Genomic DNA, 22,671 nt, shown 5'->3' on the forward strand with positions numbered 1-22,671 from the left:
AATCATTTGGCAAAGTGATAAAGACGTAATGCGGTCAAGACCTGCCTAGAACTACTTCTCCTTAATTGCACACCTTAGAACGTTCAAGAATCTCTCGCTCTTAGAATCAGATTCAAGCATTCACCAGCCCCGTAGTTTAATCATTTATATATGACATACATCATCAGCACAGTCAATTAAATGAAAAAATAAATAAATAAAATTAAGCATTACATAAAACTTGTAAGATCTAAAGTGAGTCTTTTTTTACTGAGAAATTTACTGGTAAGATGAGCAGAGGAGAAATGTTACAGCCAACACCGAAAAATGGAAATAATCTTTCAGTAAATGTGTGTGTAAAAGAGTATATGTGTGTGTCAGTAAGAGGGTCAGAGAATGACAGTTTTCCACTATCCCAGTCCAGATGAACTCTGATCCTCTGCAGTTTCTCTTTCACCGGGAGGAGAGTAGGTGATTGTGGTGATACATGTGCTTTATATTCACCACAGAAATGCCCCACCAGCCAGATTCCACTCCTTGAGAATATTTTATTCCTCCTTTGAGCGGAGTCATTCATCACTCCGAGGAACCAGCCCGTACTGTCTCCGACCTCAACATCCCAGCAGTGAGACCCTGAGTCAAAGCCCTCTGAGCCAAGAACACACGCAAACATGTCGAATCTCTCTGGGTTATCAGGAAGTGTCTGTTCCTCATCGCTGTATGTCACACTGGTCAGATCATCGGATAGGATGAGATTACAGTGAGCAGTGTTGGGGTCAAATGTCACAGGAGCTGAAGCAAGAGAAAGACACACAAACATGAATCAAGACAAATGACTCTTATGACGGGGCTGAATTCATTGTTGTGTTCTGTACTCACTGTATTCAACACTTTTCAGCATCTTCTGTAACACAGTGAACTTCAGGTTACTCAGGTGTTGTGGCACATTGATCAGCACTCCAGAAATTTTCTCTGGATCCGGCAGTCTACACTGGGAAACTCTGGAAAAACGTTCAGGAGTCAGTGATGCTGTAGGTTTGAGTTCAGAACAACAGAGAAACAGGAAAAAATAGTACAAACCTTTTCATAGTGGCCTCATAGTTCTGTAATAACAGAAATACAGATTAAATAAATTAACACTTTTTTAAAAAGGGCATATTTTCCTTTTTCGGAAAGTACATACATAAACATGCTTCATACTTGTAGGAATAAAGCATCTTCAGCGTTCATCTCCTCCTCTATAGCTGTGATTGTGGCAGAAAGAGATGACAACTCTCTGCTCATCTTCTCAATCTTCTTCCTCATCATCTGACTCTTTTGCTCTTCTTCCTCTTTCAGTGCTTTTTTCCTGGCCGCCTCTTCATTACATAAACTTTGGCGAAGTTTCACAAACTCATCCTTGATCCATTTCTCTGTGTATTGAGCCTGAAACTGAAACCATTGACATTTCGGATGAATGAATGACTATATTCTAACATAAACATATATTTTACAAAGATGGGGTGCTTCACAACTTTATACCATAGTAAATACTTACCTTAATATGTTCTGCAGTTTGAAGTGAAGTCTTTTGAAACTCCTGAAATATTCTCAGCCTTTCCTGCAGTGGTTTTAATGCAGTTTTGAGTTTCTCCTGAAAAAAAATAAATAAATAAATAAACAGAACAGATTAATATGAAAATGTCTGTTTTCAACTACTGTAACATAGATACTGCAGGATTTGTTCATATGATCATATGATATTATAATGCCAATATGCACTGTGGCCTGGCCCTGTGTTAACAGAGCACTGGCACATGGCCAGGTACATGTGAACCAGTCATCTTGCCAGCTCAGGTGTGGAATCACCTGGCTTCAGTAACCACACCAGCTGATTTTACAACTGATTGCATTGATATATTGCTCTCTGTGTTTCAGGATGCGTCAAGTCTTTTCAAGGGGAAAAATAAATAGAGGTTAAGTAAAAAGGAGTCACCAAAACAACACCTGAATCTGAATGCATCCGTTGAATAGAAATGTTTGTCTCAAATGCCAACACCAGGCTGAAAAGAATACAGATTAAACAAGGAGACTGAATTGTTGATGGAAGTAAAATATGAACTTCTACATGATGCTTGTGATATAACTGACCAATATCAGATACATTTGAGATCACAGTGAACTCACACTAAACGAATAGAATTAGAGTTTAACACAATGATATCACAGTGGTCTTACATGGCGAGCTCACAGTATGAGTGCGCTGTGAAGTTAAACTTTTAGCTCGCTGTGACCTCATATTGTGACCACATCATGAGTTTCCTGGGAGCTCATGGTAAGATCACTGAGAGATCAAATTGTTGACTGGGATCACATGGTCCCTTGACATCCCGACGTGCGATATTATCAGTTTAAGTTTTATTTCCTCGCTAATGGTATTTATTGTAATGATATATGTCCCAGTTCAGTTTGTTGCAAACACGAATCACGCAATTTAGAACATAAATATAATTTACATTAAACAATACAAAAAAATATTTAACGTGTTTCGGATGAAAAAACGTTTTTTTTTTGTTTTTTTTACGTAATACATTAACACAACGTTTTGTAGGAATATTTCCAGGAAGTTTTCCTTCTTAGCATTTTTTTTTATATGGCGTTTTGGTTTTATATGGCGTAAAAAAAAAAAAAAAAAAAAAAAACCCAGTAAATTCAAAATAGTCTTATTTAAAGCAGATCGATTTTTTTTCCTAAAATACAAGTCATCATTGGTCGTAGTGTTTCCAGAGATCAGATAAAGAACGTTACCTTTGCTGCTGAAGCGGTGTCGGTGGAATGTAGTGGGATGGATGCAATGTTGTTGTCTTCATCATAAGCTGCTGTGTCCATCAGTTCTCGTCGTCTCTTCACTTCCAGTGAAGGAGTTGACTCCGCACATCGTTTCTCTCTCATCTTCTTCCACGTATCCTTAATAAGCCATTTTATTCTCTCTGCGTCTTTGGACACGCGATCGTACCTCAATAACAGAGTTCTGCATATGCCGCAGACGGCCAGAGTCGTGTCCTGAAGTTTGCCAACTAAGTCCTCCAACACAACCGTATATTCCGCTTTGTTTTCAGACTTGTGTCCGTGATAGAGTCGATGCTTGTTACATTTGTTTGGATAGAAGTCCCTACCACAAAGCAAACAGCCATTTTCCACTTTCTTCGGTTTGGCCTGTACAACGTTTCGCGGAGACTCCTGAGCCATTATTATGATTATTATCAGCGATTTCAGATTTACCCGCCCCTAAAAACGAACAGTAGTTTTAAAAGCGAACCGTGATTGGTCGCTTTACATGTCGGTCACATGATTTCTTCCGGTCTAAGTGGGCGGTTGTTGGTCTTTTTTGTCCCTGAGTTAAAATATATCGTTTTTTCGTATCGATATATGGATGGGAAATGCCATCAAAATGGACAACAAATGAAAGAAGGAGAAAGCTTTGTCCCTGCACACGCATAGAGATAATAGCCTACAGGGATAGTTCACCTGCTAGAAATAAAAAAATATGTCATCGTTTAGCTACCTTTCAAAAGACTACTGCAGTTTTTGTTACATGTAGAAAAATGCATTTTTTTGGACACGAAAAAACGTCAATATTTCAGTAGCCTATAATAATATTTAGTTTTACTGGAGTACAACTGCAGCTTTATTGCAATACATATTAACTATTCAACTGCAATACAACTGCATTACAGCTGAAGTATTACTGCAATACAGCTGATAATGCTGCAATATAACTGCGGTAGTAGGCCTACTGCAATACATAATACAACTAAAGTATAATTACAATACTACCAAAGTGCAATAGCCTACTAATAAAATGCTGTATAATAGCCTACCATTGAAATACAACCATAATATCCAGAATAAGTTTTATTTTCACACATCTGCAATATAATGAATGAAGGTAGGCCTACAAAACAACAGTGGATGTCTCAAACTGAAAGGCAACAATAAATGTTATTTTACTTTTTTTTTTGTTCACTTCAAATAACAGGCTGAGAGTTAGACAATGCATTTAAAGTGTTTATTTACAACAATCATGTGTATTTCTTCCCCCACATTATTCAGAGAGGTTTCGTTTTTTGAAGAGCTTATTCCACTTGGTTCTTATAACTGCCTTTATCTCAGATGTGGAAACACTATTTTGGATGTAGTCTGAAAAAACAAACAAACAAACAAAAAGAATCAGAGAAACTCTCAAGTTACACGCTTCACCACATGCATATAGTATGCTTAAAATGAATCTACAAGTTAATCTCTTAAAATTAACTTGGTGTCACCAAGTGTTTGTGGAAAGTATTCATACTATTTACAGTTCATTTACTGTGGCAAATTGGTCAGCATTATTAATGGCTTTGAACACTCCAGGTAAAAAAAGTTAAAGGGTTAGTTCACCCAAAAATGAAATTATGTCATTAATTACTCGCCCTTATGTCGTTCCAACCCCATAAGACTTTCGTTCATCTTTGGAACACAAATGAAGATCTTTTTTGATGAAATCTGAGAGCTTTCTGTCCCTCCATTGACAGTCTACGCAACTTGCACAATAACATGCATTTCTGGAAAAAAAAACAGAAAGACACAATCATTTTTAAATACTGCCAGCGCCCTCCACAAATATTGGCCCTCTTTATCCTTTATCCTATTATTGGAAAACAGTATATTGAATATACAGTGAGGAAAATAAGTATTTGACCACCCTGCTATTTTGCAAGTTCTCCCACTTAGAAATCATGGAGGGGTCTGAAATTGTCATCGTAGGTGCATGTCCACTGTGAGAGACATAATCAAAAAAAAATATCCAGAAAACACAATGTATGATTTTTTAACTATTTATTTGTATGATACAGCTGCAAATAAGTATTTGAACACCTGAGAAAATCAATGTTAATATTTGGTACAGTAGCCTTTGTTTGCAATTACAGAGGTCAAACGTTTCCTGTAGTTTTTCACCAGGTTTGCACACACTGCAGGAGGGATTTTGGCCCACTCCTCCACACAGATCTTCTCTAGATCAGTCAGGTTTCTGGGCTGTTGCTGAGAAACACGGAGTTTGAGCTCCCTCCAAAGATTCCCTATTGGGTTTAGGTCTGGAGACTGGCTAGGCCACGCCAGAACCTTGATATGCTTCTTACAGAGCCACTCCTTGGTTATCCTGGCTGTGTGCTTCGGGTCATTGTCATGTTGGAAGACCCAGCCTCGACCCATCTTCAATGCTCTAACTGAGGGAAGGAGGTTGTTCCCCAAAATCTCGCAATACATGGCCCCGGTCATCCTCTCCTTAATACAGTGCAGTCGCCCTGTCCCATGTGCAGAAAAACACCCCCAAAGCATGATGCTACCACCCCCATGCTTCACAGTAGGGATGGTGTTCTTGGGATGGTACTCATCATTCTTCTTCCTCCAAACACGTTTAGTGGAATTATGACCAAAAAGTTCTATTTTGGTCTCATCTGACCACATGACTTTCTCCCATGACTCCTCTGGATCATCCAAATGGTCATTGGCAAACTTAAGACGGGCCTTGACATGTGCTGGTTTAAGCAGGGGAACCTTCCGTGCCATGCATGATTTCAAACCATGACGTCTTAGTGTATTACCAACAGTAACCTTGGAAACGGTGGTCCCAGCTCTTTTCAGCCCAGAACTACTCCTCCCGTGTAGTTCTGGGCTGATTTCTCACCTTTCTTAGGATCATTGAGACCCCACGAGGTGAGATCTTGCATGGAGCCCCAGTCCGAGGGAGATTGACAGTCATGTTTAGCTTCTTCCATTTTCTAATGATTGCTCCAACAGTGGACCTTTTTTCACCAAGCTGCTTGGCAATTTCCCCGTAGCCCTTTCCAGCCTTGTGGAGGTGTACAATTTTGTCTCTAGTGTCTTTGGACAGCTCTTTGGTCTTGGCCATGTTAGTAGTTGGATTCTTACTGATTGTATGGGGTGGACAGGTGTCTTTATGCAGCTAACGACCTCAAACAGGTGCATCTAATTTAGGATAATAAATGGAGTGGAGGTGGACATTTTAAAGGCAGACTAACAGGTCTTTGAGGGTCAGAATTCTAGCTGATAGACAGGTGTTCAAATACTTATTTGCAGCTGTATCATACAAATAAATAGTTAAAAAATCATATATTGTGATTTCTGGATTTTTTTTTTTAGATTATGTCTCTCACAGTGGACATGCACCTACGATGACAATTTCAGACCCCTCCATGATTTCCAAGTGGGAGAACTTGCAAAATAGCAGGGTGTTCAAATACTTATTTTCCTCACTGTATGTGTTCCACAGTTATTGTCCCCCTTCATTTAATACTTTGTGTAACCTATAAACCCTTCACATAAGTAAGGGCTAATCCATGGTATGTGCATTACATGATTTTAATGAACAAGGTGGAAGCAAAGAACCACCTGACGTGAAGCGGGTTGCCTCTGTGAAGTGCATTAAAATTGTGTAATACACAGCTGTTAAAATGTTAAGTTAAAACTGTCCTTAATGTTTGTGGAGCACAATTTGACTGGAAGAGTAAAACTAACAGTTATTTTTCATTAGTTTTTTTTTTTGGCAATGGGTCATTAGATCTGGCATTCTGCACACTCAGCATTCAGGCACAGAAATAAATTAGCGTGGTTGGATTACGTTTATTTGAATGAATAAACGAGGGAGAGAGAGAGAGATTGTGTGTATGTGTGAATTACCTGCGTCTGTGCAGCATCACTCTAATGAAGCTGTCAGTTTAATTACTTCAGAAACAGCTATGTTAATGTCTTGTTACTTAAAAATACGATTCTGTGTGAGAGTGACTGTGTGTGTGTGCTACAGTAAAGGCAGCACATTAATTTAGAATTGTGTTTAAACTGACTGTAACTATCTGTGCATTCATTGTTTTAATGCCTTCCAGTCAATCAGAATCAAGTATTCAAACAGGCTATGATATAATATACAAAAGAAGAAGAGAGTCCACAAGCAAACTGTTGAGAACCAATGTTAAGTACTGAGAATAATTGCTGTGGTATAACTAGATTTCATTACTTTTCCATTCTTTCAGCTCTCTCTCTTTTTTATCCTGAATCTGCGCTAATATTGTAAATCGATTCGATTCACATTGGATTCGATTCACATTGGATTCACATTGGATTCACATTCATTCGATTCGATTCACATTCATTGGATTCACATTGGATTCACATTCGATTCACATTGGATTCACATTCATTCGATTCGATTCACATTCATTGGATTCACATTCAGTTCACATTGGATTCGATTCACATTGGATTCACATTCAGTTCACATTGGATTCGATTCACATTGGATTCACATTCAGTTCACATTGGATTCGATTCACATTGGATTCACATTGGATTTGATTCACACTGGATTCACATTGGATTTGATTCACACTGGATTCACATTGGATTTGATTCACACTGGATTCACATTGGATTTGATTCACACTGGATTCACATTGGATTTGATTCACACTGGATTCACATTGGATTCGATTCACATTCATTCGATTCACATTCAGTTCACATTGGATTCGATTCACATTGGATTCACATTCATTCGATTCACATTGGATTTGATTCACACTGGATTCACATTGGATTTGATTCACACTGGATTCACATTGGATTTGATTCACACTGGATTCACATTGGATTTGATTCACACTGGATTCACATTGGATTCGATTCACATTCATTCGATTCACATTCAGTTCACATTGGATTCGATTCACATTGGATTCACATTCATTCGATTCACATTGGATTTGATTCACACTGGATTCACATTGGATTCGATTCACATTCATTCGATTCACATTCAGTTCACATTGGATTCGATTCACATTGGATTCACATTCGATTCACATTGGATTCGATTCACACTGGATTCACATTCATTCGATTCACATTGGATTCGATTCACATTGGATTCACATTGGATTCGATTCACATTCATTTGATTCACATTCAATTCACATTGGATTCACATTGGATTCACATTCATTCGATTCACATTGGATTCACATTGGATTCGATTCACATTCATTTGATTCACATTCAATTCACATTGGATTCACATTGGATTCACATTCATTCGATTCACATTGGATTCGATTCACATTGGATTCACATTGGATTCACATTCATTGGATTCACATTCATTGGATTCACATTCAATTCACATTCATTGGATTCACATTCATTCGATTCACATTCAATTCACATTGGATTCGATTCACATTCATTCGATTCCATTCACATTAGATCCTTTTCACATTCATTTGATTCACAATTATTCTATTCAATTCTAAGCTTCCGACAACTCTTTCAGTTTATATCTAAAAACAGTTTCCCAGAAAGTTTGAGTTAGAATAGTTTATAAGAGCACAATTATACGTGATGATGTTCAATGTGCCCGACAGCCTCTGTAGTCCCATTTAGCCACTTGTTAGCAGCTGCCTTTTTCAAGACACGAAACAACTTTTAAAAAAACCCAGAAGGGGATAATACTGATGTATTTTATGTCGTATGAAAGTGTCTTGAGCTTGTGTTCACCACAGACCGTATTTCAACCAAAATCCCATAAATAAAAAAAAACATTGGCTTGTGGAAGATGGAACAGTAAGTGCGTTTACTGTTTCTGAATTTTGGTCTACAAAATGATGTCATACCTGTACCACTCTATTCAAAGTCAAAAATGACTGCCAAAGAAATCAATGGCAAATCCGAAAATACAAAGCGATTTCCTGGGGTATAATATACAAATCAGCCATGATAAACTATTCTTTCATACTGTCTAAATATATATGCAACTGGAAAACCTATTAAAAGTAACTATATCTGAAAACTAGGGAATGCATACACTTATGGCTATACAGTGGTATTAGACAAGATTTTCTTTATTTCTTCCACCACAAATCCCTCTTAAATGCATTGGTTTTAAAAAAAACTTGCATTAATTGATAATAATATGAAAAAGATTTTTCTAATATTTGTATTATTTTATATAGAAATAAATGGTGAATAATTTAGAGAATAATGTAGAGAAATTCAATAATAATGTAGAGAAATTCACCATGAAATTCAATCAAAATACAATTTATTAAAGAAAAAATATTATAGAAATTAGTATATTCCTTATTTTTTATTTATTAAATGTATGCTTATTGTCTTTGGTCTGTTTTGACCACTTTAGGAATAAGGTGGTCAAAACGGTGGTGACCAATAAGGAATACCTGACAGTTGATGAGGGTGAGAGAGCTCCAATAGAAGAGGGCAACATTTTAGCAAAATGAATTTATATGTAAGATAACCAAAGGTGAAATGTTACAGCCAACACCAAAAAGTGGAAATAGTCTTTCAGTAAATGTGTGTGTAAAAGAGTATATGTGTGTGTCAGTAAGAGGGTCAGAGAATGACAGTTTTCCACTATCCCAGTCCAGATGAACTCTGATCCTCTGCAGTTTCTCTTTCACCGGGAGGAGAGTAGGTGATTGTGCTGGTACATGTGCTTTATATTCACCACAGAAATGCCCCACCAGCCAGATTCCACTCCTGCCAAACAACACAAACCTTTTCATAGCTGCATCATAGTTCTGTAACATTGCAGATCATACAATGTAACTTGAGTTCATTTTTAAAACTTGCTTGCATTTGTCTCCAGTAAAAATCAATCTGCTGTAAGTAAATAAACATGCTTCATACTTTAAGGAATAAAGTATCTTCAGATTTAATCTCCTTCTCTATGGCTCTGATAGTGTCTGAAACTCTCTGTGTTCATCTTCTCAATATTCTCATTCACCGTCTGACTCTTCAGCTGTTCTTCCTTCCTCAGTTTAGCTATCCTTACTGATTCTTTCACAAACTTTGAAAGTTTGTTTTTAAAAGTTTCACAAACTCCTCCTTAATCTGCCTCTCTGTGTTGGGCCTGAAACTAAAAAACAATATACTTCAGACAAATATATAATGGTAACACTACGGTCTATCCACCTTTTTTTAACACAAATGCGTGCACAGCCATTTTTAACTTGAATGTCCAAGGCTTCAGGTGTCATTTGCTTCCAGTTATTTTAGCTGTACAAAAACAGTCCATAATCAAACAAACTAGTTTGTGAAGCAAATAGTTTTACCTTCTACTGCACTTTGTTATTATTTGGCAAAAAAACAACAACAACACAATCTTATCACAATTCTTTCTCAAGTTGGTTTTTAAGACTATTTTTTATTAAATGAATGGCAGATCATTTAGTTATGTGCCTATAGCAGATAATGAAATCTTGCACATTCATAGGAAAAAAATAGAATATATTAATAAACATTTTCACATGGTGGAGTAACCTGAAAACATGGTTTAATTCTGACCATAATATGTTTTGCAGTTTGATGCAAAGTCTGTTGAAACTCCTCAAATATTCTTAGTTTCCCCAGTAAAGGTTTTGATGCAGTTTTTCCTGGAAGAAATCAACAGCTCATAACATAGTCACAATTCAAACAATTTTAATAAATGCGATCTACCAAAGTTCCAGTGTCTCACTCCCCTGCTACATTGCTCCCTCTTCCCATGTGTTAACTTGAGTCACAATATGCATCCTAGAAAAAAGCAGCCGCTATTCCAAACACAGCCATTTTTACACGAAACTTAGCTAAAAAGCTAAATGCCCTCTTTATTTCCATGGTGATAGACATCACTCACATTCAATTTGATGAGGTCACGAGACAACGGTGTATACAGTCTGAAACATTCATCGAGGAGTAATGCCAACTGTTCACTTACTATTTAAAACATTGCTGGCACGTAATGTGTAAGGTAGCATTTTATTCTGAACATAGCAGACTATTTTTTATCACAATTCTAATTAATTTATAGGCTAGGCTATACTCTGCCTGCATAATCTAGCTTTGTGCACAAAAAGTTTGCCAGACAGTTTAGCCGCGTGTAGGCCTACTTGGTTACATTTAATTTATTGCCACACTTCAATATGTAAATTATATTATCAGAAAACTACACACATTTAGCGTAGTCATGCTTTTATTTGTGCTTAATGGATCACACAAATGAAGCTGCATGCATTGCGCACTCGGGTTTATGGCTGCTTTACATTTGACTCCACACGATGGCGCTGTTTTCGACACTTAAAAGATTTAAGAGGCTTCATTTCTCCATCCCTCAATAGTTTTTTTTTGTTTGTTTGTTTTTTGACCTTTTTGTTTTAATCAAGTTTAGCTGTTTAAGAGAGCGTTTACTTATTTCGAGTCTGGTTTTATTTTGCTCTAATCTGTTCCATCTGTAATGTCATTACATTTTGTGTGTGTGAAAAATTGCCAATTAAACAAAAGTAAACTATTCAATCAGATTTCTTGGTAACACTTTACAATAAGGTTAATTAATTAACTACTTTAGTTAACACAAACTAATTAACAAGAATCTTTGATTATTTAATCAAAGAATGAAATTAATCATATTAATTTCAACATTTACTAATTAAAATCAAATGTTGTATTTGTTAACATTAATGCACCATGAACTTACATGAACAAACAATTCCTCCAGTACCACCGTATAATCCGCATGTTCGCAAGCTTATGTCCGTGAAACAGTCTGTATTTATTACATCTGGATGGATTGAAACTCTGATAACACAGCCTATGCACTTCTTTCGGCAGAGATTCATGTGCGATGATTTAAACCATAGACAGTAAAAGAAATGGACACAGCGACCCCATTGGATTCAACGGAGAAAAGTGAAGTCAATTAGAAGCACTCACTTCCTGATGGCTGACCGTACTGCGCAGACTCAAACTGAGCTTGACGACGTAGATGTGACGTGAGCAACCCGTCTGTCTTCTAGTAGCTGTGCCAAGAGAAATCTGAATCATTCCCTTCCGAAACTTGCAGAGACGGAGAGTGTGAGTAGGAGGTGTCCATGAGCTAGGAGCAGGAGAAACTTTCGCTAAGTATTCTGATGAATTACTTTGTCATTTTGCCTCCACGTCCCCCCGACTGCCCGTGTCTCCTCCTGTCCATAAGGTAATTTCTCTACTGTGCGACAGAGAGTCGCGTGGTTATGACGCAATCGTTAGCCTATTTTTACAAACACTGCTTATACGGGGCCATAACGTAAGATACAAGGTAATGGAGCCTTTTATAAATTTTCGTGTTTCTTTAGAAATAAATAATGGACAAATGGAGTCTTTAAACACCTCAGATGTAAAGTTATTCACTGTCAAAGTGACGCCAAAATGAATGGGAGTCAATGGAATGCTAACAGCAGGTGATGGTCTGCTAATCAATGGCGGCCCCCGGGGAAGCTTCAGTGTTTTCTGAAAGATTACCCCCTTGATTTAAACGGGTCAGCCTCCTCTTCTCCTTTGTTTCATGGTGGTTCATTACAGAAGTTGTGCATTATCGCCGTCTACTGTAGATTGTATGAATCACACATGTCGTCCACAAAGCCAAGTGTGAGTATCTACCATCTGCAGGTTGGAGTAATGGGCGTGACGAAAGGGGTTAGTTTCTGTTGTAGCGATTCACCTTTCGGCACGCCCATTACTCTGACCTGCTATCCCTGTCTCCTCAAAGGGGCGCTTTAAAGGGATAGTTCACCCAAAAATGAAACTTATGTCATTTAATTACTTACCCTTAATTATGTCGTTCCAAACCCGTAAGACCATTGTTCACCTTTAGAACACAAATGAAGATATGGTTGATGAAATCTGAGAGCTTTCTGTCCCTCCATTGACAGCTACGCAACTACCACTTCGACGCTTCAAAAAGTTCATAAAGAGATCGTAAAAAACTAATCCATATGAATTGAGTGGTTTAGTCCAAAATTTTCTGAAGAGACACAATCACTTTATATGATGAACAGATTGAATTTAGGCTTTTATTCACATAAGCATTCATCAACTCACACATCAGCTGTAAACAAGTTTGCTTGACGTCCAAGAACCAATGAGGTTCATTCTCACGTTTAAGGTTCCACAAGAACAAATGAATGAGGTTTGTTCTTGTGTGTAGTGTGTCCAGCATGTTCGGTTGAGCTTCTGTCCGCTGATCAATTTTTAAATGTTAATAAAAGCCTAAATTAAATCTGTTCATCATATAAAGCAATCAAGTCTCTTCAGAAAGTGTAGACTAAATAGCTGATTTCTGAAATATGCACATTACTTGGACACAGTCACCTCTGATAACAGATCTCTATAAATTGTAGTGTAGACACGTGCATTTTCTGTAAAGCTGCTTTGAAACTATATGTATTGTGAAAAGCGCTATACAATTTTTTGCATAGAAAATTGTGTACTTTTTATTTTAAGAATGACATTTTGGAATAAGAACAACACAATGCAATTAGCCTATTTATTTTATTAAGAAAATATCATATACATAAGAACAAGTGGCCTCTTTGCAAAACAAATGTCTTAAATTTTATGCGACATCAAATTATTCATAAACCTTTTGGAACAAACTAAAAACAAAAAAGCATTGAAATGTATTAACTTTATTTGTCTGGTAGCCATGTTGTTAATAGTGACTTTGTAAGTCGTTCTTGTGGCTTTGAATAAAAAAATACTAAAACCTAAAATAGCAAAACATTTATTTTTTCTCTTTACTGACATTTCTAATGTGTTTATAAGCTATTAAACTAGAAAAAGTTGAGTACACCAAGACAAACTTTTAATATTGGGTTGACAGGCCTTGCCTGAAAGTTTGAAGTAGTTTTAAAAGCTTAGGTTTGAAAGTTTTAGGATCAGGATGGGCTGAAAGGGAAGGTTTTAAAGGTGTACTGCACAACTGGGATCTATGTTTACTCAAATGTAAAAAAAAAAAAAAGTTATGACCCTGACCTGGAAGGACATCCCTCATTTCGCTGTACCAAAAACTCCACGTGCAAAAATCCTTTAATGCTGTCTGGCACATTGATGGTACATCAATACTCCTCAAATGGATAGACCATCTACATGTAAAGAATTTTCATTTATGGACACCAGGCAATTTGCTTATCGAGCTAACATGTTATCGAGTTAGCATTTGTACAAAACTAAAGCTCTTCTGGCTTTAATACAGGCACACCCCAATGTACCTACTGCGTGATGTAAATGTCAACAGCGGGCTGGTCCTTGCATCAAAGCGCTGCTTCAGCAAATCCGTATGAACAGCACTTCATCCGACTGGCGTTCCTCAGGGATGTGTGCAACTGTATCTCCCCTGTTATATCATGTTAATAGCAATGAAGTTCAATGTAACAACAGTGACCTGCTCCTTTCAAGTAAGCTGATGATACAGCTTTGCTCGCTTGCCAGACGGATGTAAATAGTCTATTTCCAGTATGTTGACAGCCGTGTCTTCTGGTTTGATAACAGCTCTTTACACATTAATATCACCAAGATGAAGGAGCCATGATTAGAAAGTTGCGCTCAAGCTGGCAGCACAGGATGTGAAGCAGGTCACCGTGTACTATAATAGACAGGAAACTTGACTTTCAGAGCAACACTGACTACATCCACATGAAGCCAAAGCAACAAACACCATTTAATGGTGAAAAATGTGTAGAAATCCTGGTTAAACATTACAGTAAGGTTCAATTTGTTAATTCATTAGATATCAGAAATATATACTAATACATTTCTAATATATAAATTAACATTATTTAATATATTATGAACTAATATGTATTAACAGTGAACAACAGTATGTTTATAAATGAACATTAACCTAGACAACAAATGCTATAAATGTTTTCATAGTTAGTTGAATTGAATGTCACTGTTACCATTGGCAGTAATCAAGTGATCCTGTTTAATTTTGCTGTTGTGATGTAACTTTACTATTTTAAGGATCGTTTTTACTTCGGTCCATACTGCATGTCTGCTTATGTTCAATGATTAATTAAATTAATCTCTAAATCTTTATATTAAAGTCTATATTAAATATTTATAAATGGTATCTGTCTGCATGCTTTCAGCCAGTTTCAAAGACCATTCTATGACAATAAAATAAAATGTTTTGAGCTATATCAGTCTGTTTGTAATACATAAATAAATGCATATATTAGATCTCATTTTCTCTTTTATTTAAAAATGTGCATTCATATGCATATGTTTCATATTTTTTGCCTATTCAACTGTAGTATCCAGTATTTATCATTTTGCTCATAATTGCGATATTCAGTTTTAGAACCTAGAACCTTGAGTTTGGTTCTCAAAATTGTCTTATTCAGACAATACACTGAGGCCTGACACTCCTCTCCAACAACCATACACACGCGCACACACACAAAATTTCACCGACCAGCTTATAGTGGTTTGTGACTTTACTGTACACAGTGAGAAACAATATAAAAAGAAAAATGATTGTGCCTCTAGAGAGATCACACATCTCTCTGTGATAGCTTTTGTTCATAATACAGTAAATATTCAAATCAGGATACACAACTAGTCTCTATGCATACTCAAGAGGTGAACATTCATACATAATTCTAATTATTTTTATAAACAATTTTTTTTTGTGCAACTGAATTAAAAAAAAATAAAAATCAAAGGAAAAATAGGAGAAAAGAAATTACAGGAATAGTTTCAGATTTTTTTTTTTTTTTTTTTACAGTTAGACCTCTGTTTACTTTCAAACCAGTCGATTCTGATTCTAGCTTTGTGTTTTTCCCCCTTAGAGTCATCAGTACATGCTGCCATAAGTGAAAACCCCTAGATCAGTAAAACCTCTAGACGAGATACAACAAACATATGTTGACTTTGGGCATTTATTAAATCATATGGTATGTGTTCAAGCGGAGATTATTTGATACCCTATTCTAGAATGCGAGTATACAAGCCCGTGTCCCTCTGTGAAACATGCCAGCATGTATCTGAGTTACACAGCAGCTAGAGGAGAAAAAGACAAGCATGTAACCAGTGAGTTAGACGTCAGACTGAGAGTTAAACGGATTAGAAATGTGAAAGGTCTGTATGTGGATCAAAAGTCCTAGACTATGAACATAAATAAAAAAATACAAACAAAAATGCAGCTGATTATTGTTTCAGAAGTTAACATAAAACATTTACTTTTCTCCACAGATGAGAACAATGTAGCAAACTGTATAAAATACCCAAATTCACAAATAAGAGAGTCTTCAGTCCCATTGTCCCAATGACCCTGTGGTATTAGAGAGAAACGGCACTCTTCAGATATAAAAATAGATTTCTCGTCTTTTAAAATCCACTTAATATTTGAGAAATAATGCTGTTCCTCTTGTAAGAGAAGACAGCACCGCTCTCTGATCACCTCCGTCGACCCCTTTAGGCTTTCGTATATTTTGCATAATTTGTAATATATTTCCTTCTTGAAAATTTTGCAATTAAAACCATAAATACATACCTTACATCGGACAACAGAAAGAGGGACGGAACAAAACGCAGTAGCTTCCGAGCAGAACGACAGTAGCTAAAATCAAACGAGGAATATTTCAGTCCATTTCAAAAGAAGGTAAAAAAACAAAAACAAAATCTCAATCAAATGTCCTTGTCCAACCTAAAAAAGAAGAAAAAGGGACGAAACAAAAGCATCGAGCATTAACGAGTAAAAATAGATGGCGTGATCAAACCAAACATGGAGACAGGAAGACAGCGTTGCTACAAATATAACGCTAACATCTACACGAGACCCTGTATACCTCCGTGTGGTGTGACTTTATTTTAATCTTCACTTTAGATGCTCAGTTCACGCCTACAGATATGGCACTACGTCGTCCCTCGCAGCTGGAGCAATGCCCAAAAGAAGACTCACATCCTCAGACCCACTTAGCGTGGACAGAACGATCATTTTGCTCACAGGAACCCACTAACCTCATTGTGTCCTGTGCTGTATGCCAGCTTATTTAGTCCCCCGTGTGCCAGGTGGCCCATACTGAGTGCGTTTCACTTCCTCTATCTTTACCAGATGACGCTGGAGATGCTCGTCTCTCTGGGCAGCAGCGGGAGCATGGCGTTGTTGGCGTGGTGCTCGTCCAGGCTGTGTTGGCGCAGGCTCTTGTTGTTGACGGGCCGCTGGCCGTTCAGGAGGGTGAGGGGCAGGTTGCAGTAGGTGTGCTGGGGTGGCAGGGTGCCTCCGGCCGTGAAGGGCAGCTCGTAGTCGTAGCTGCGGTAGTGCGAGTGTTTCTGCCGTGCCAGCGAGTGCGAGCGGTACGAGCTCCGCAGGGACGGGCGCAGCTCGGGGTGAGCTGGAGCCAAGGCGGCGGACGTGGCCGTTGCCATGGAGATGGCCGAGACGGTCTGCAGGTCGGCGAAGGGGCCGGGCTCGCCGGCGTCCAGCGCATGATTGGTGAGGGTTTGCTGGGGGCGGCGGTACGGCATGGTGTAGCGGAGCTGCTTCCAGAAGCGCGAGCCGGGCTTGTTGCTCTGCGGGCCGTTCCAGTGCACAACGCTCAGGCATTTAATGGACTGTTTTAACTCCTCCACCTCCTGGTAGTTAATGACTCCTCGCAGATCGGCACACTCAATTAGGATCACTTTAATGTCCCCTGAAACCAGAGAGTTGCGCAGACGGGACTCCAGCTCAAATATACTCCACCCGCGGCGCAGCACGTAGCTCGGGGTCAGCACGATGATCAGACGTTTACTCATGTCTACGCAGCGGGACACGTCCTCTATGTAAGCTACATGACAGACAAAGAAAAAAGAAACTGTAATTCCAAAATCACTGGTATGAGGGCTGAAAATAATGCACATTTGAAGACAAACACACATTTAAGACACAACAACCACAGTCATTCATGAACAACAATCTGTGTGTGCGCGTGTTTTTGCATTCAAACAAAGCTGTACCTCTAAGAAGATGTGTGTCATCCTGGTAATGTTGACTGCTCATACCTGGACATAAACATTCAGCTTTCAGACAAAGCACACATACAGGGCAAAAACACCTGACATATGACCAAAACAAACATAGTGTTACATAAACGGTCTCTGATGGCTAATAAAACATATATATCATTATTATTTTGCCCACATTTGGAATATTAATAATTGTTACATTATCATTGGGTTCTACAGAAAGTTTTCACAGAAAGTTTTAAGACTAAAAGTTATTTTGTTTTTTAACTTTTTTTCTAGTCAACATAAGGCTTTCTGATCATATTAATGCTGATGAGGGAGTTTAATTACAAATGATTCAATTACTCTGCAGTATTAGGAAGCGAGGTAAATCCAGTGCTGCTACCATGTTTATGAGATGAAAATGTCACACTTCATTATGAATGAGTTTTCATTAGCTCTGTACAATAAGTGCTGTTTGTCAAATCTGTCCATACAACTTTTTCATGATTGTTGTGGGTTTCTGAATACACTCCTAAAACTTCACAAGAAATTAATTTCTCTGATTATTTCAGAAATTTCTGCGAACATCTGGTTTGTGCAAATGAAAATGTTTTACACATTTAAGACAACATTTACAAACACACTAACAAAGACATACATGCATTCACACAAAACACACATTCTGCACATACTGCTGGTAGGAATGAGATCTCGGTCAGGGATGAAGAGTTTGTATCCATAATGTTTCTCCAGGACATCAGGGAGAATCTCCAGAGCAAAGCGTTCCTCCTCCTGTAATTCCTGACCCCACTGATCCAGCTCCACCTTACTGTAGGACAGGTACGCATCATACTCCTTATTTTCTGAGGAGAAAAGAAAGAAAGAAAGAAAGAAAGAAAGAAAGAAAGAAAGAAAGAAAGAAATTAGAGGGTTTAACAAAATATTTTGGATCATTCTGATGAAAAAAGAGTCCTAATACAGTAACAATCAGGATCAACAAATATGTAATTGCTGCAGTGTTGTGCTCAGTTACTCCTGTAGGGGGAGTGTGTGGCTTTACCTCCGTCTGTATCCTCCCCACCAAAGTGATGCCTGTAGCAGAGCAGCAGCTCAATCCTGTAGCATTTATACACAGACAATAACAACGCCAACAGCAGAAGAATCGCACCCAGACCACCAGCCAACTCAACAGTGTACATCAGCTCCACTGAGAGACACAAAATGAAAAGAGAGACAAAATAAAATTATATAAGCTGACAATTCATCCTAGAACACATTAACATTAGCATATATCATGCATTTAAACTCTTCAGCCTGTAAAACTACTGTGCCGGTAGCATGAGTGCTGGGATAAGCAGCAATTCCACATACTACAAATCAAAGAATACCATGGTATTGCCATCATATTCGTGTCCAATAAACATGGTATTGTTACATAGTCATCTCATATAATGGCCTCTCTGTTTTTTTTTAAATAAATGCTGTAGCTGTACAGAGCAGTGCCCATACACTTTTTCAGCAGCCTTGGTTCCGGAAGTATTTTTCCCATATATATATATACATCTGGACATCTGGACTACATAAGTCCGGTTTACACCCATTACTACGTTGGCAGATACTGACGCCAGCGTTCACCCCCCTCCTCCCCACCACCACCAGGTCGGTCCCTGTCCATCCATCGGGGGGTGAAGGCTCCGCCCCTGCCTTCATCTCCAGGCAGGAACTGCAAGTTTCCGTTACCCTCCGGATTTGGACTACGGACGGGGCCTATCATTTCTATTATCTATTTGATACTAATTTCCATACAACTGTTAAATAAATCTTATTCATATGTTCTCTTGCCTCCTGAGTCTTTCTGGTAGAACTACAATTCCATGAAGCATTGTGAATGAAAATCAAATTAAATATTAGATTGGTGGAGACTTTTTTCCCTAGGAATTCCGCTGTTAGTTGAATGCTGGCTGGTGGCTCAAACAAAAACATATACCATCAATTAACAACCTCGCGGCTTACAGTAGGTCTGTCTTTGAAGGTTTAAGTTATGTTAAAAATAATTCCCCAGTGGTGAAAATGAATGGGAGTTTTACCTACAGAACCCAACTGTTGCAGTCTATTACAGAAACATTACAAGTCTAGAATACTATTTCATCTGTTTTGTAACCATGGCAATATCAGTTGGAAGATTCAAATCTAATTTAAGACTTAAGTAATTTTGAGCAATATGGTTCCTGATCCCTAGCATCAAGCTTCTTGGCGAGGTAAACCGGCAAGACTTCCTTTGTCAATTAGCTTCTCAAGCAAATCTACCAGTCAGATCAGCACCAAACCAGCCTGGACCAGCATGGAAATTCATGCTGCGCTAAGGACATACACAAGGGGTGAGAAATGCAAAATGACTTCAGAATGATTAAGTGCTAATGATGTTCATATTGTTCAAAGCTCCTCTGCGCTACAGCTAATGGAGGAAAATACGCAAGATATACTCAGATGCTTCAGAGAAGCTGAAAGATTGTGAAAGCATGTTTGTTTGTGTGCTCAGCAATGAGCTGAAGGAGAGAGGGGGGTGCATATGGAAGATTTGGTTTGTGTGTGTGTGGCTTTGAGATTATCTGCAGAAATGTGTGTGTACAGCTAAGACGAGTTGAAAGAGAGAGAGAGAGAGTGTGTTTTTTCATTTGTGTGTGTGTGAGAACAGTTGAATGAGTTTTGAGTTGGGCTGAGAGGGAGAGAATGTGTGTGAACTGCTGAAGCCGTCTCCTCCTCTGAACTGCCATTAAAAGAGAAGATAGGATGCCTTCAAAGCAGCTCTCTTTAAAAAAGAGTGAATTTTAGATGCTGATGTATTTCCCTAAAGGAGGGAAAGAAAGAGACAAACAGAGAAGAGGAGGGAGACACAGGAACATGCTGTGCTGTTTATGTAAAGAAATCCCACAGCACATTAAAGGGATAGTTTACCCAAAAATGAAAATCCTGTCATCATTTACTCACCCTCATGTCATTCCAAACCTGTATGACTTTGCTTCTATGGGACAAAAAAGGCGTGGCTTTGAAGAACGCCCAAGCTGCTCTTTTCCATACAACGAAAATACATGCACAAAAGTATGGTCACAGTAGGTGACTAGGGTCTGTCAAAATACTGATTTTATTTGATAGAACAAATCATTTTCAATAATATGTTATTATTGTTCAATATTCATTCATATGACTCTTTAGGTCGTATTGTGGTGCCCCCCGGAATGTGATTTTTAATCCTCACCACTCAGGGGACTCGCAGAATTTGGTAACTTTACTGATGATCACCCGCAATTTAGCTGGATACTGAAAAACATTCTGGGCTCCCATCTGCTGTAGCTTTTGCCATACTGTGTAGAACTCGTTGAACGGCGGCAGAAAAATCTTGATAAAACGAGATTCTGCTGTTTTTTTTTGCATCGCACGTCTACTGGCAATCAACACCAGCTTTTTTACCCGAAAGTTGGAAAGTTGGAACTGAACAATAATTGCTATTAATGTTCGGTATAGAGATTTGATGAGCTCCCTCCAATTTAACCAGACCCAATTTGGTTTCAAACCGAGGAACTTCGGCAGCCATGACTAAAGAAACAAGTTTGGATAGATACCAGCATTTTCAGGCAGACCAACTGTTTTAATAATAAGAAATCTTTCTTGTGCACCAAATCAGCAAACTAAAATAAGTTCTGAAGGAGCATGTGACACTCAAAACTGGAGTAAAGTTTATTTATTTTATTATGGTGTTTTTTTTTAATATGACAGCCCCTGGTCAATGTCTGCTGAAGAAGATCAGCCTCGACATTCTTCAAAACATCTCTTGAAAGTCATACAAACAACATTAAAGTGAGTAAATGACAGAATGTTCATTAGGGAGTGAACTGTTCCTTTAACCGAGAAGCAGCTGGTATGACTCAGTCGATTGAGTTCATGTGTGTTACAGTTGAATGTGTTACCTCGCTTCCCAATCTGTACGTTGGCTTGACGTCTCCCATTGCCGTTTTCCGCATAACAGGAATAATTACCCAGATCTACCTCCTCCAGTGAGTCTATGGTCAGAGTAATGGACACTTCCTGTTCACCCAGGTGTTCTCTGACGGTCCTGGTGGAGAGAACGAAACAATGAGCCATTGTTCACCATGGGCTGTGGAATCAAAGTTTTTTAATTAGCCCCTTTTAACAGGATTTTGGGGATAAATTTTAGACTGAGCAGCTTGTAGAGATTAGACATTTTGGGAGGAAGGGCTTTGAGTTTGGTCAGCACTCAACAAATGGGGCTCTCATTTAATTATAACAAAACATTCAGTCTTGTTTGTCCTGGCTGAATCATTTGAAACTGAAATTTCATTTAAAAGATGCTGACATCGCTGCTCCTTAACTGCATGTAAATGCAAATGCATTCGGTGCATGGTGCGCGATACATTTTGCTGTGTTATTAGGATGTATTCAGAGCCGCTCTGATCCAGCTCTCTTTCAGACAGGGGAATTAATAATAGAGTGTCATCACAGCGACCACCCCTGCTAGATATAAATAGGCTCATATACAAGCTTGTGATATCAGTAATTGAAAATGTACTGTCGACATCTCAGTGAACATTTAAAGTGTGCTTTGCGGTGCACCATCTATCGTATTGAATAAGCGATTTCACAGTGGAAACTAGTTTTAAAAGCAACTGTTTCTTGAATTCCATTAAAAATCAGAGAGGTGGAACAGTAATAGTAATACATTCGAACTTTGATATATACCATGGTACTGAATTATAACCTTATTCTTTTACCATGGTATTTTACACTGAACTCAAAAGTATGGCCAAAATTTTATTTTTGTTAATAAATAGCCAGAAT

At 38.1% G+C, this 22,671-nt stretch overlaps 2 protein-coding genes across 3 annotated transcripts in view; both read right to left on the reverse strand.

The window, feature by feature from the left end:
* Positions 1-68: 68 nt before the first annotated feature.
* On the reverse strand, positions 69-3,234 carry LOC311089045 (E3 ubiquitin-protein ligase TRIM35-like). Its single transcript, XM_084123480.1, has 6 exons — positions 2,767-3,234; positions 1,517-1,612; positions 1,180-1,410; positions 1,060-1,082; positions 859-980; positions 69-771 (listed from the first exon to the last, which is right to left on the reverse strand). The coding sequence occupies exons 1-6, from the start codon at positions 3,205-3,207 to the stop codon at positions 230-232; spliced, it is 1,455 nt and encodes a 484-aa protein (XP_083979606.1). The 5' UTR covers positions 3,208-3,234; the 3' UTR covers positions 69-229.
* Positions 3,235-15,305: 12,071 nt separating this feature from the next.
* il1rapl1a (interleukin 1 receptor accessory protein-like 1a) overlaps positions 15,306-22,671 on the reverse strand; it is an 84,396-nt gene continuing 77,030 nt past the window's right edge. The window contains exons 8-12 of one of the 2 annotated variants that reach the window (XM_084122693.1): positions 21,783-21,928; positions 18,878-19,024; positions 18,510-18,680; positions 17,827-17,871; positions 15,306-17,657 (exon numbers count right to left, since the gene is read on the reverse strand). In XM_084122693.1, the coding sequence (XP_083978819.1) occupies positions 16,936-17,657; positions 17,827-17,871; positions 18,510-18,680; positions 18,878-19,024; positions 21,783-21,928 (1,231 nt within the window). In that variant the 3' untranslated portion in view covers positions 15,306-16,935. The remainder of the gene's footprint in view (positions 17,658-17,826; positions 17,872-18,509; positions 18,681-18,877; positions 19,025-21,782; positions 21,929-22,671) is intronic. The other variant, XM_084122694.1, reaches the window with a different exon arrangement.

The sequence above is a fragment of the Abramis brama genome (genome assembly GCF_963993115.1).
Source record: "Abramis brama genome assembly, chromosome: 8".
In the NCBI taxonomy this organism is placed as follows: domain Eukaryota; kingdom Metazoa; phylum Chordata; class Actinopteri; order Cypriniformes; family Leuciscidae; genus Abramis; species Abramis brama.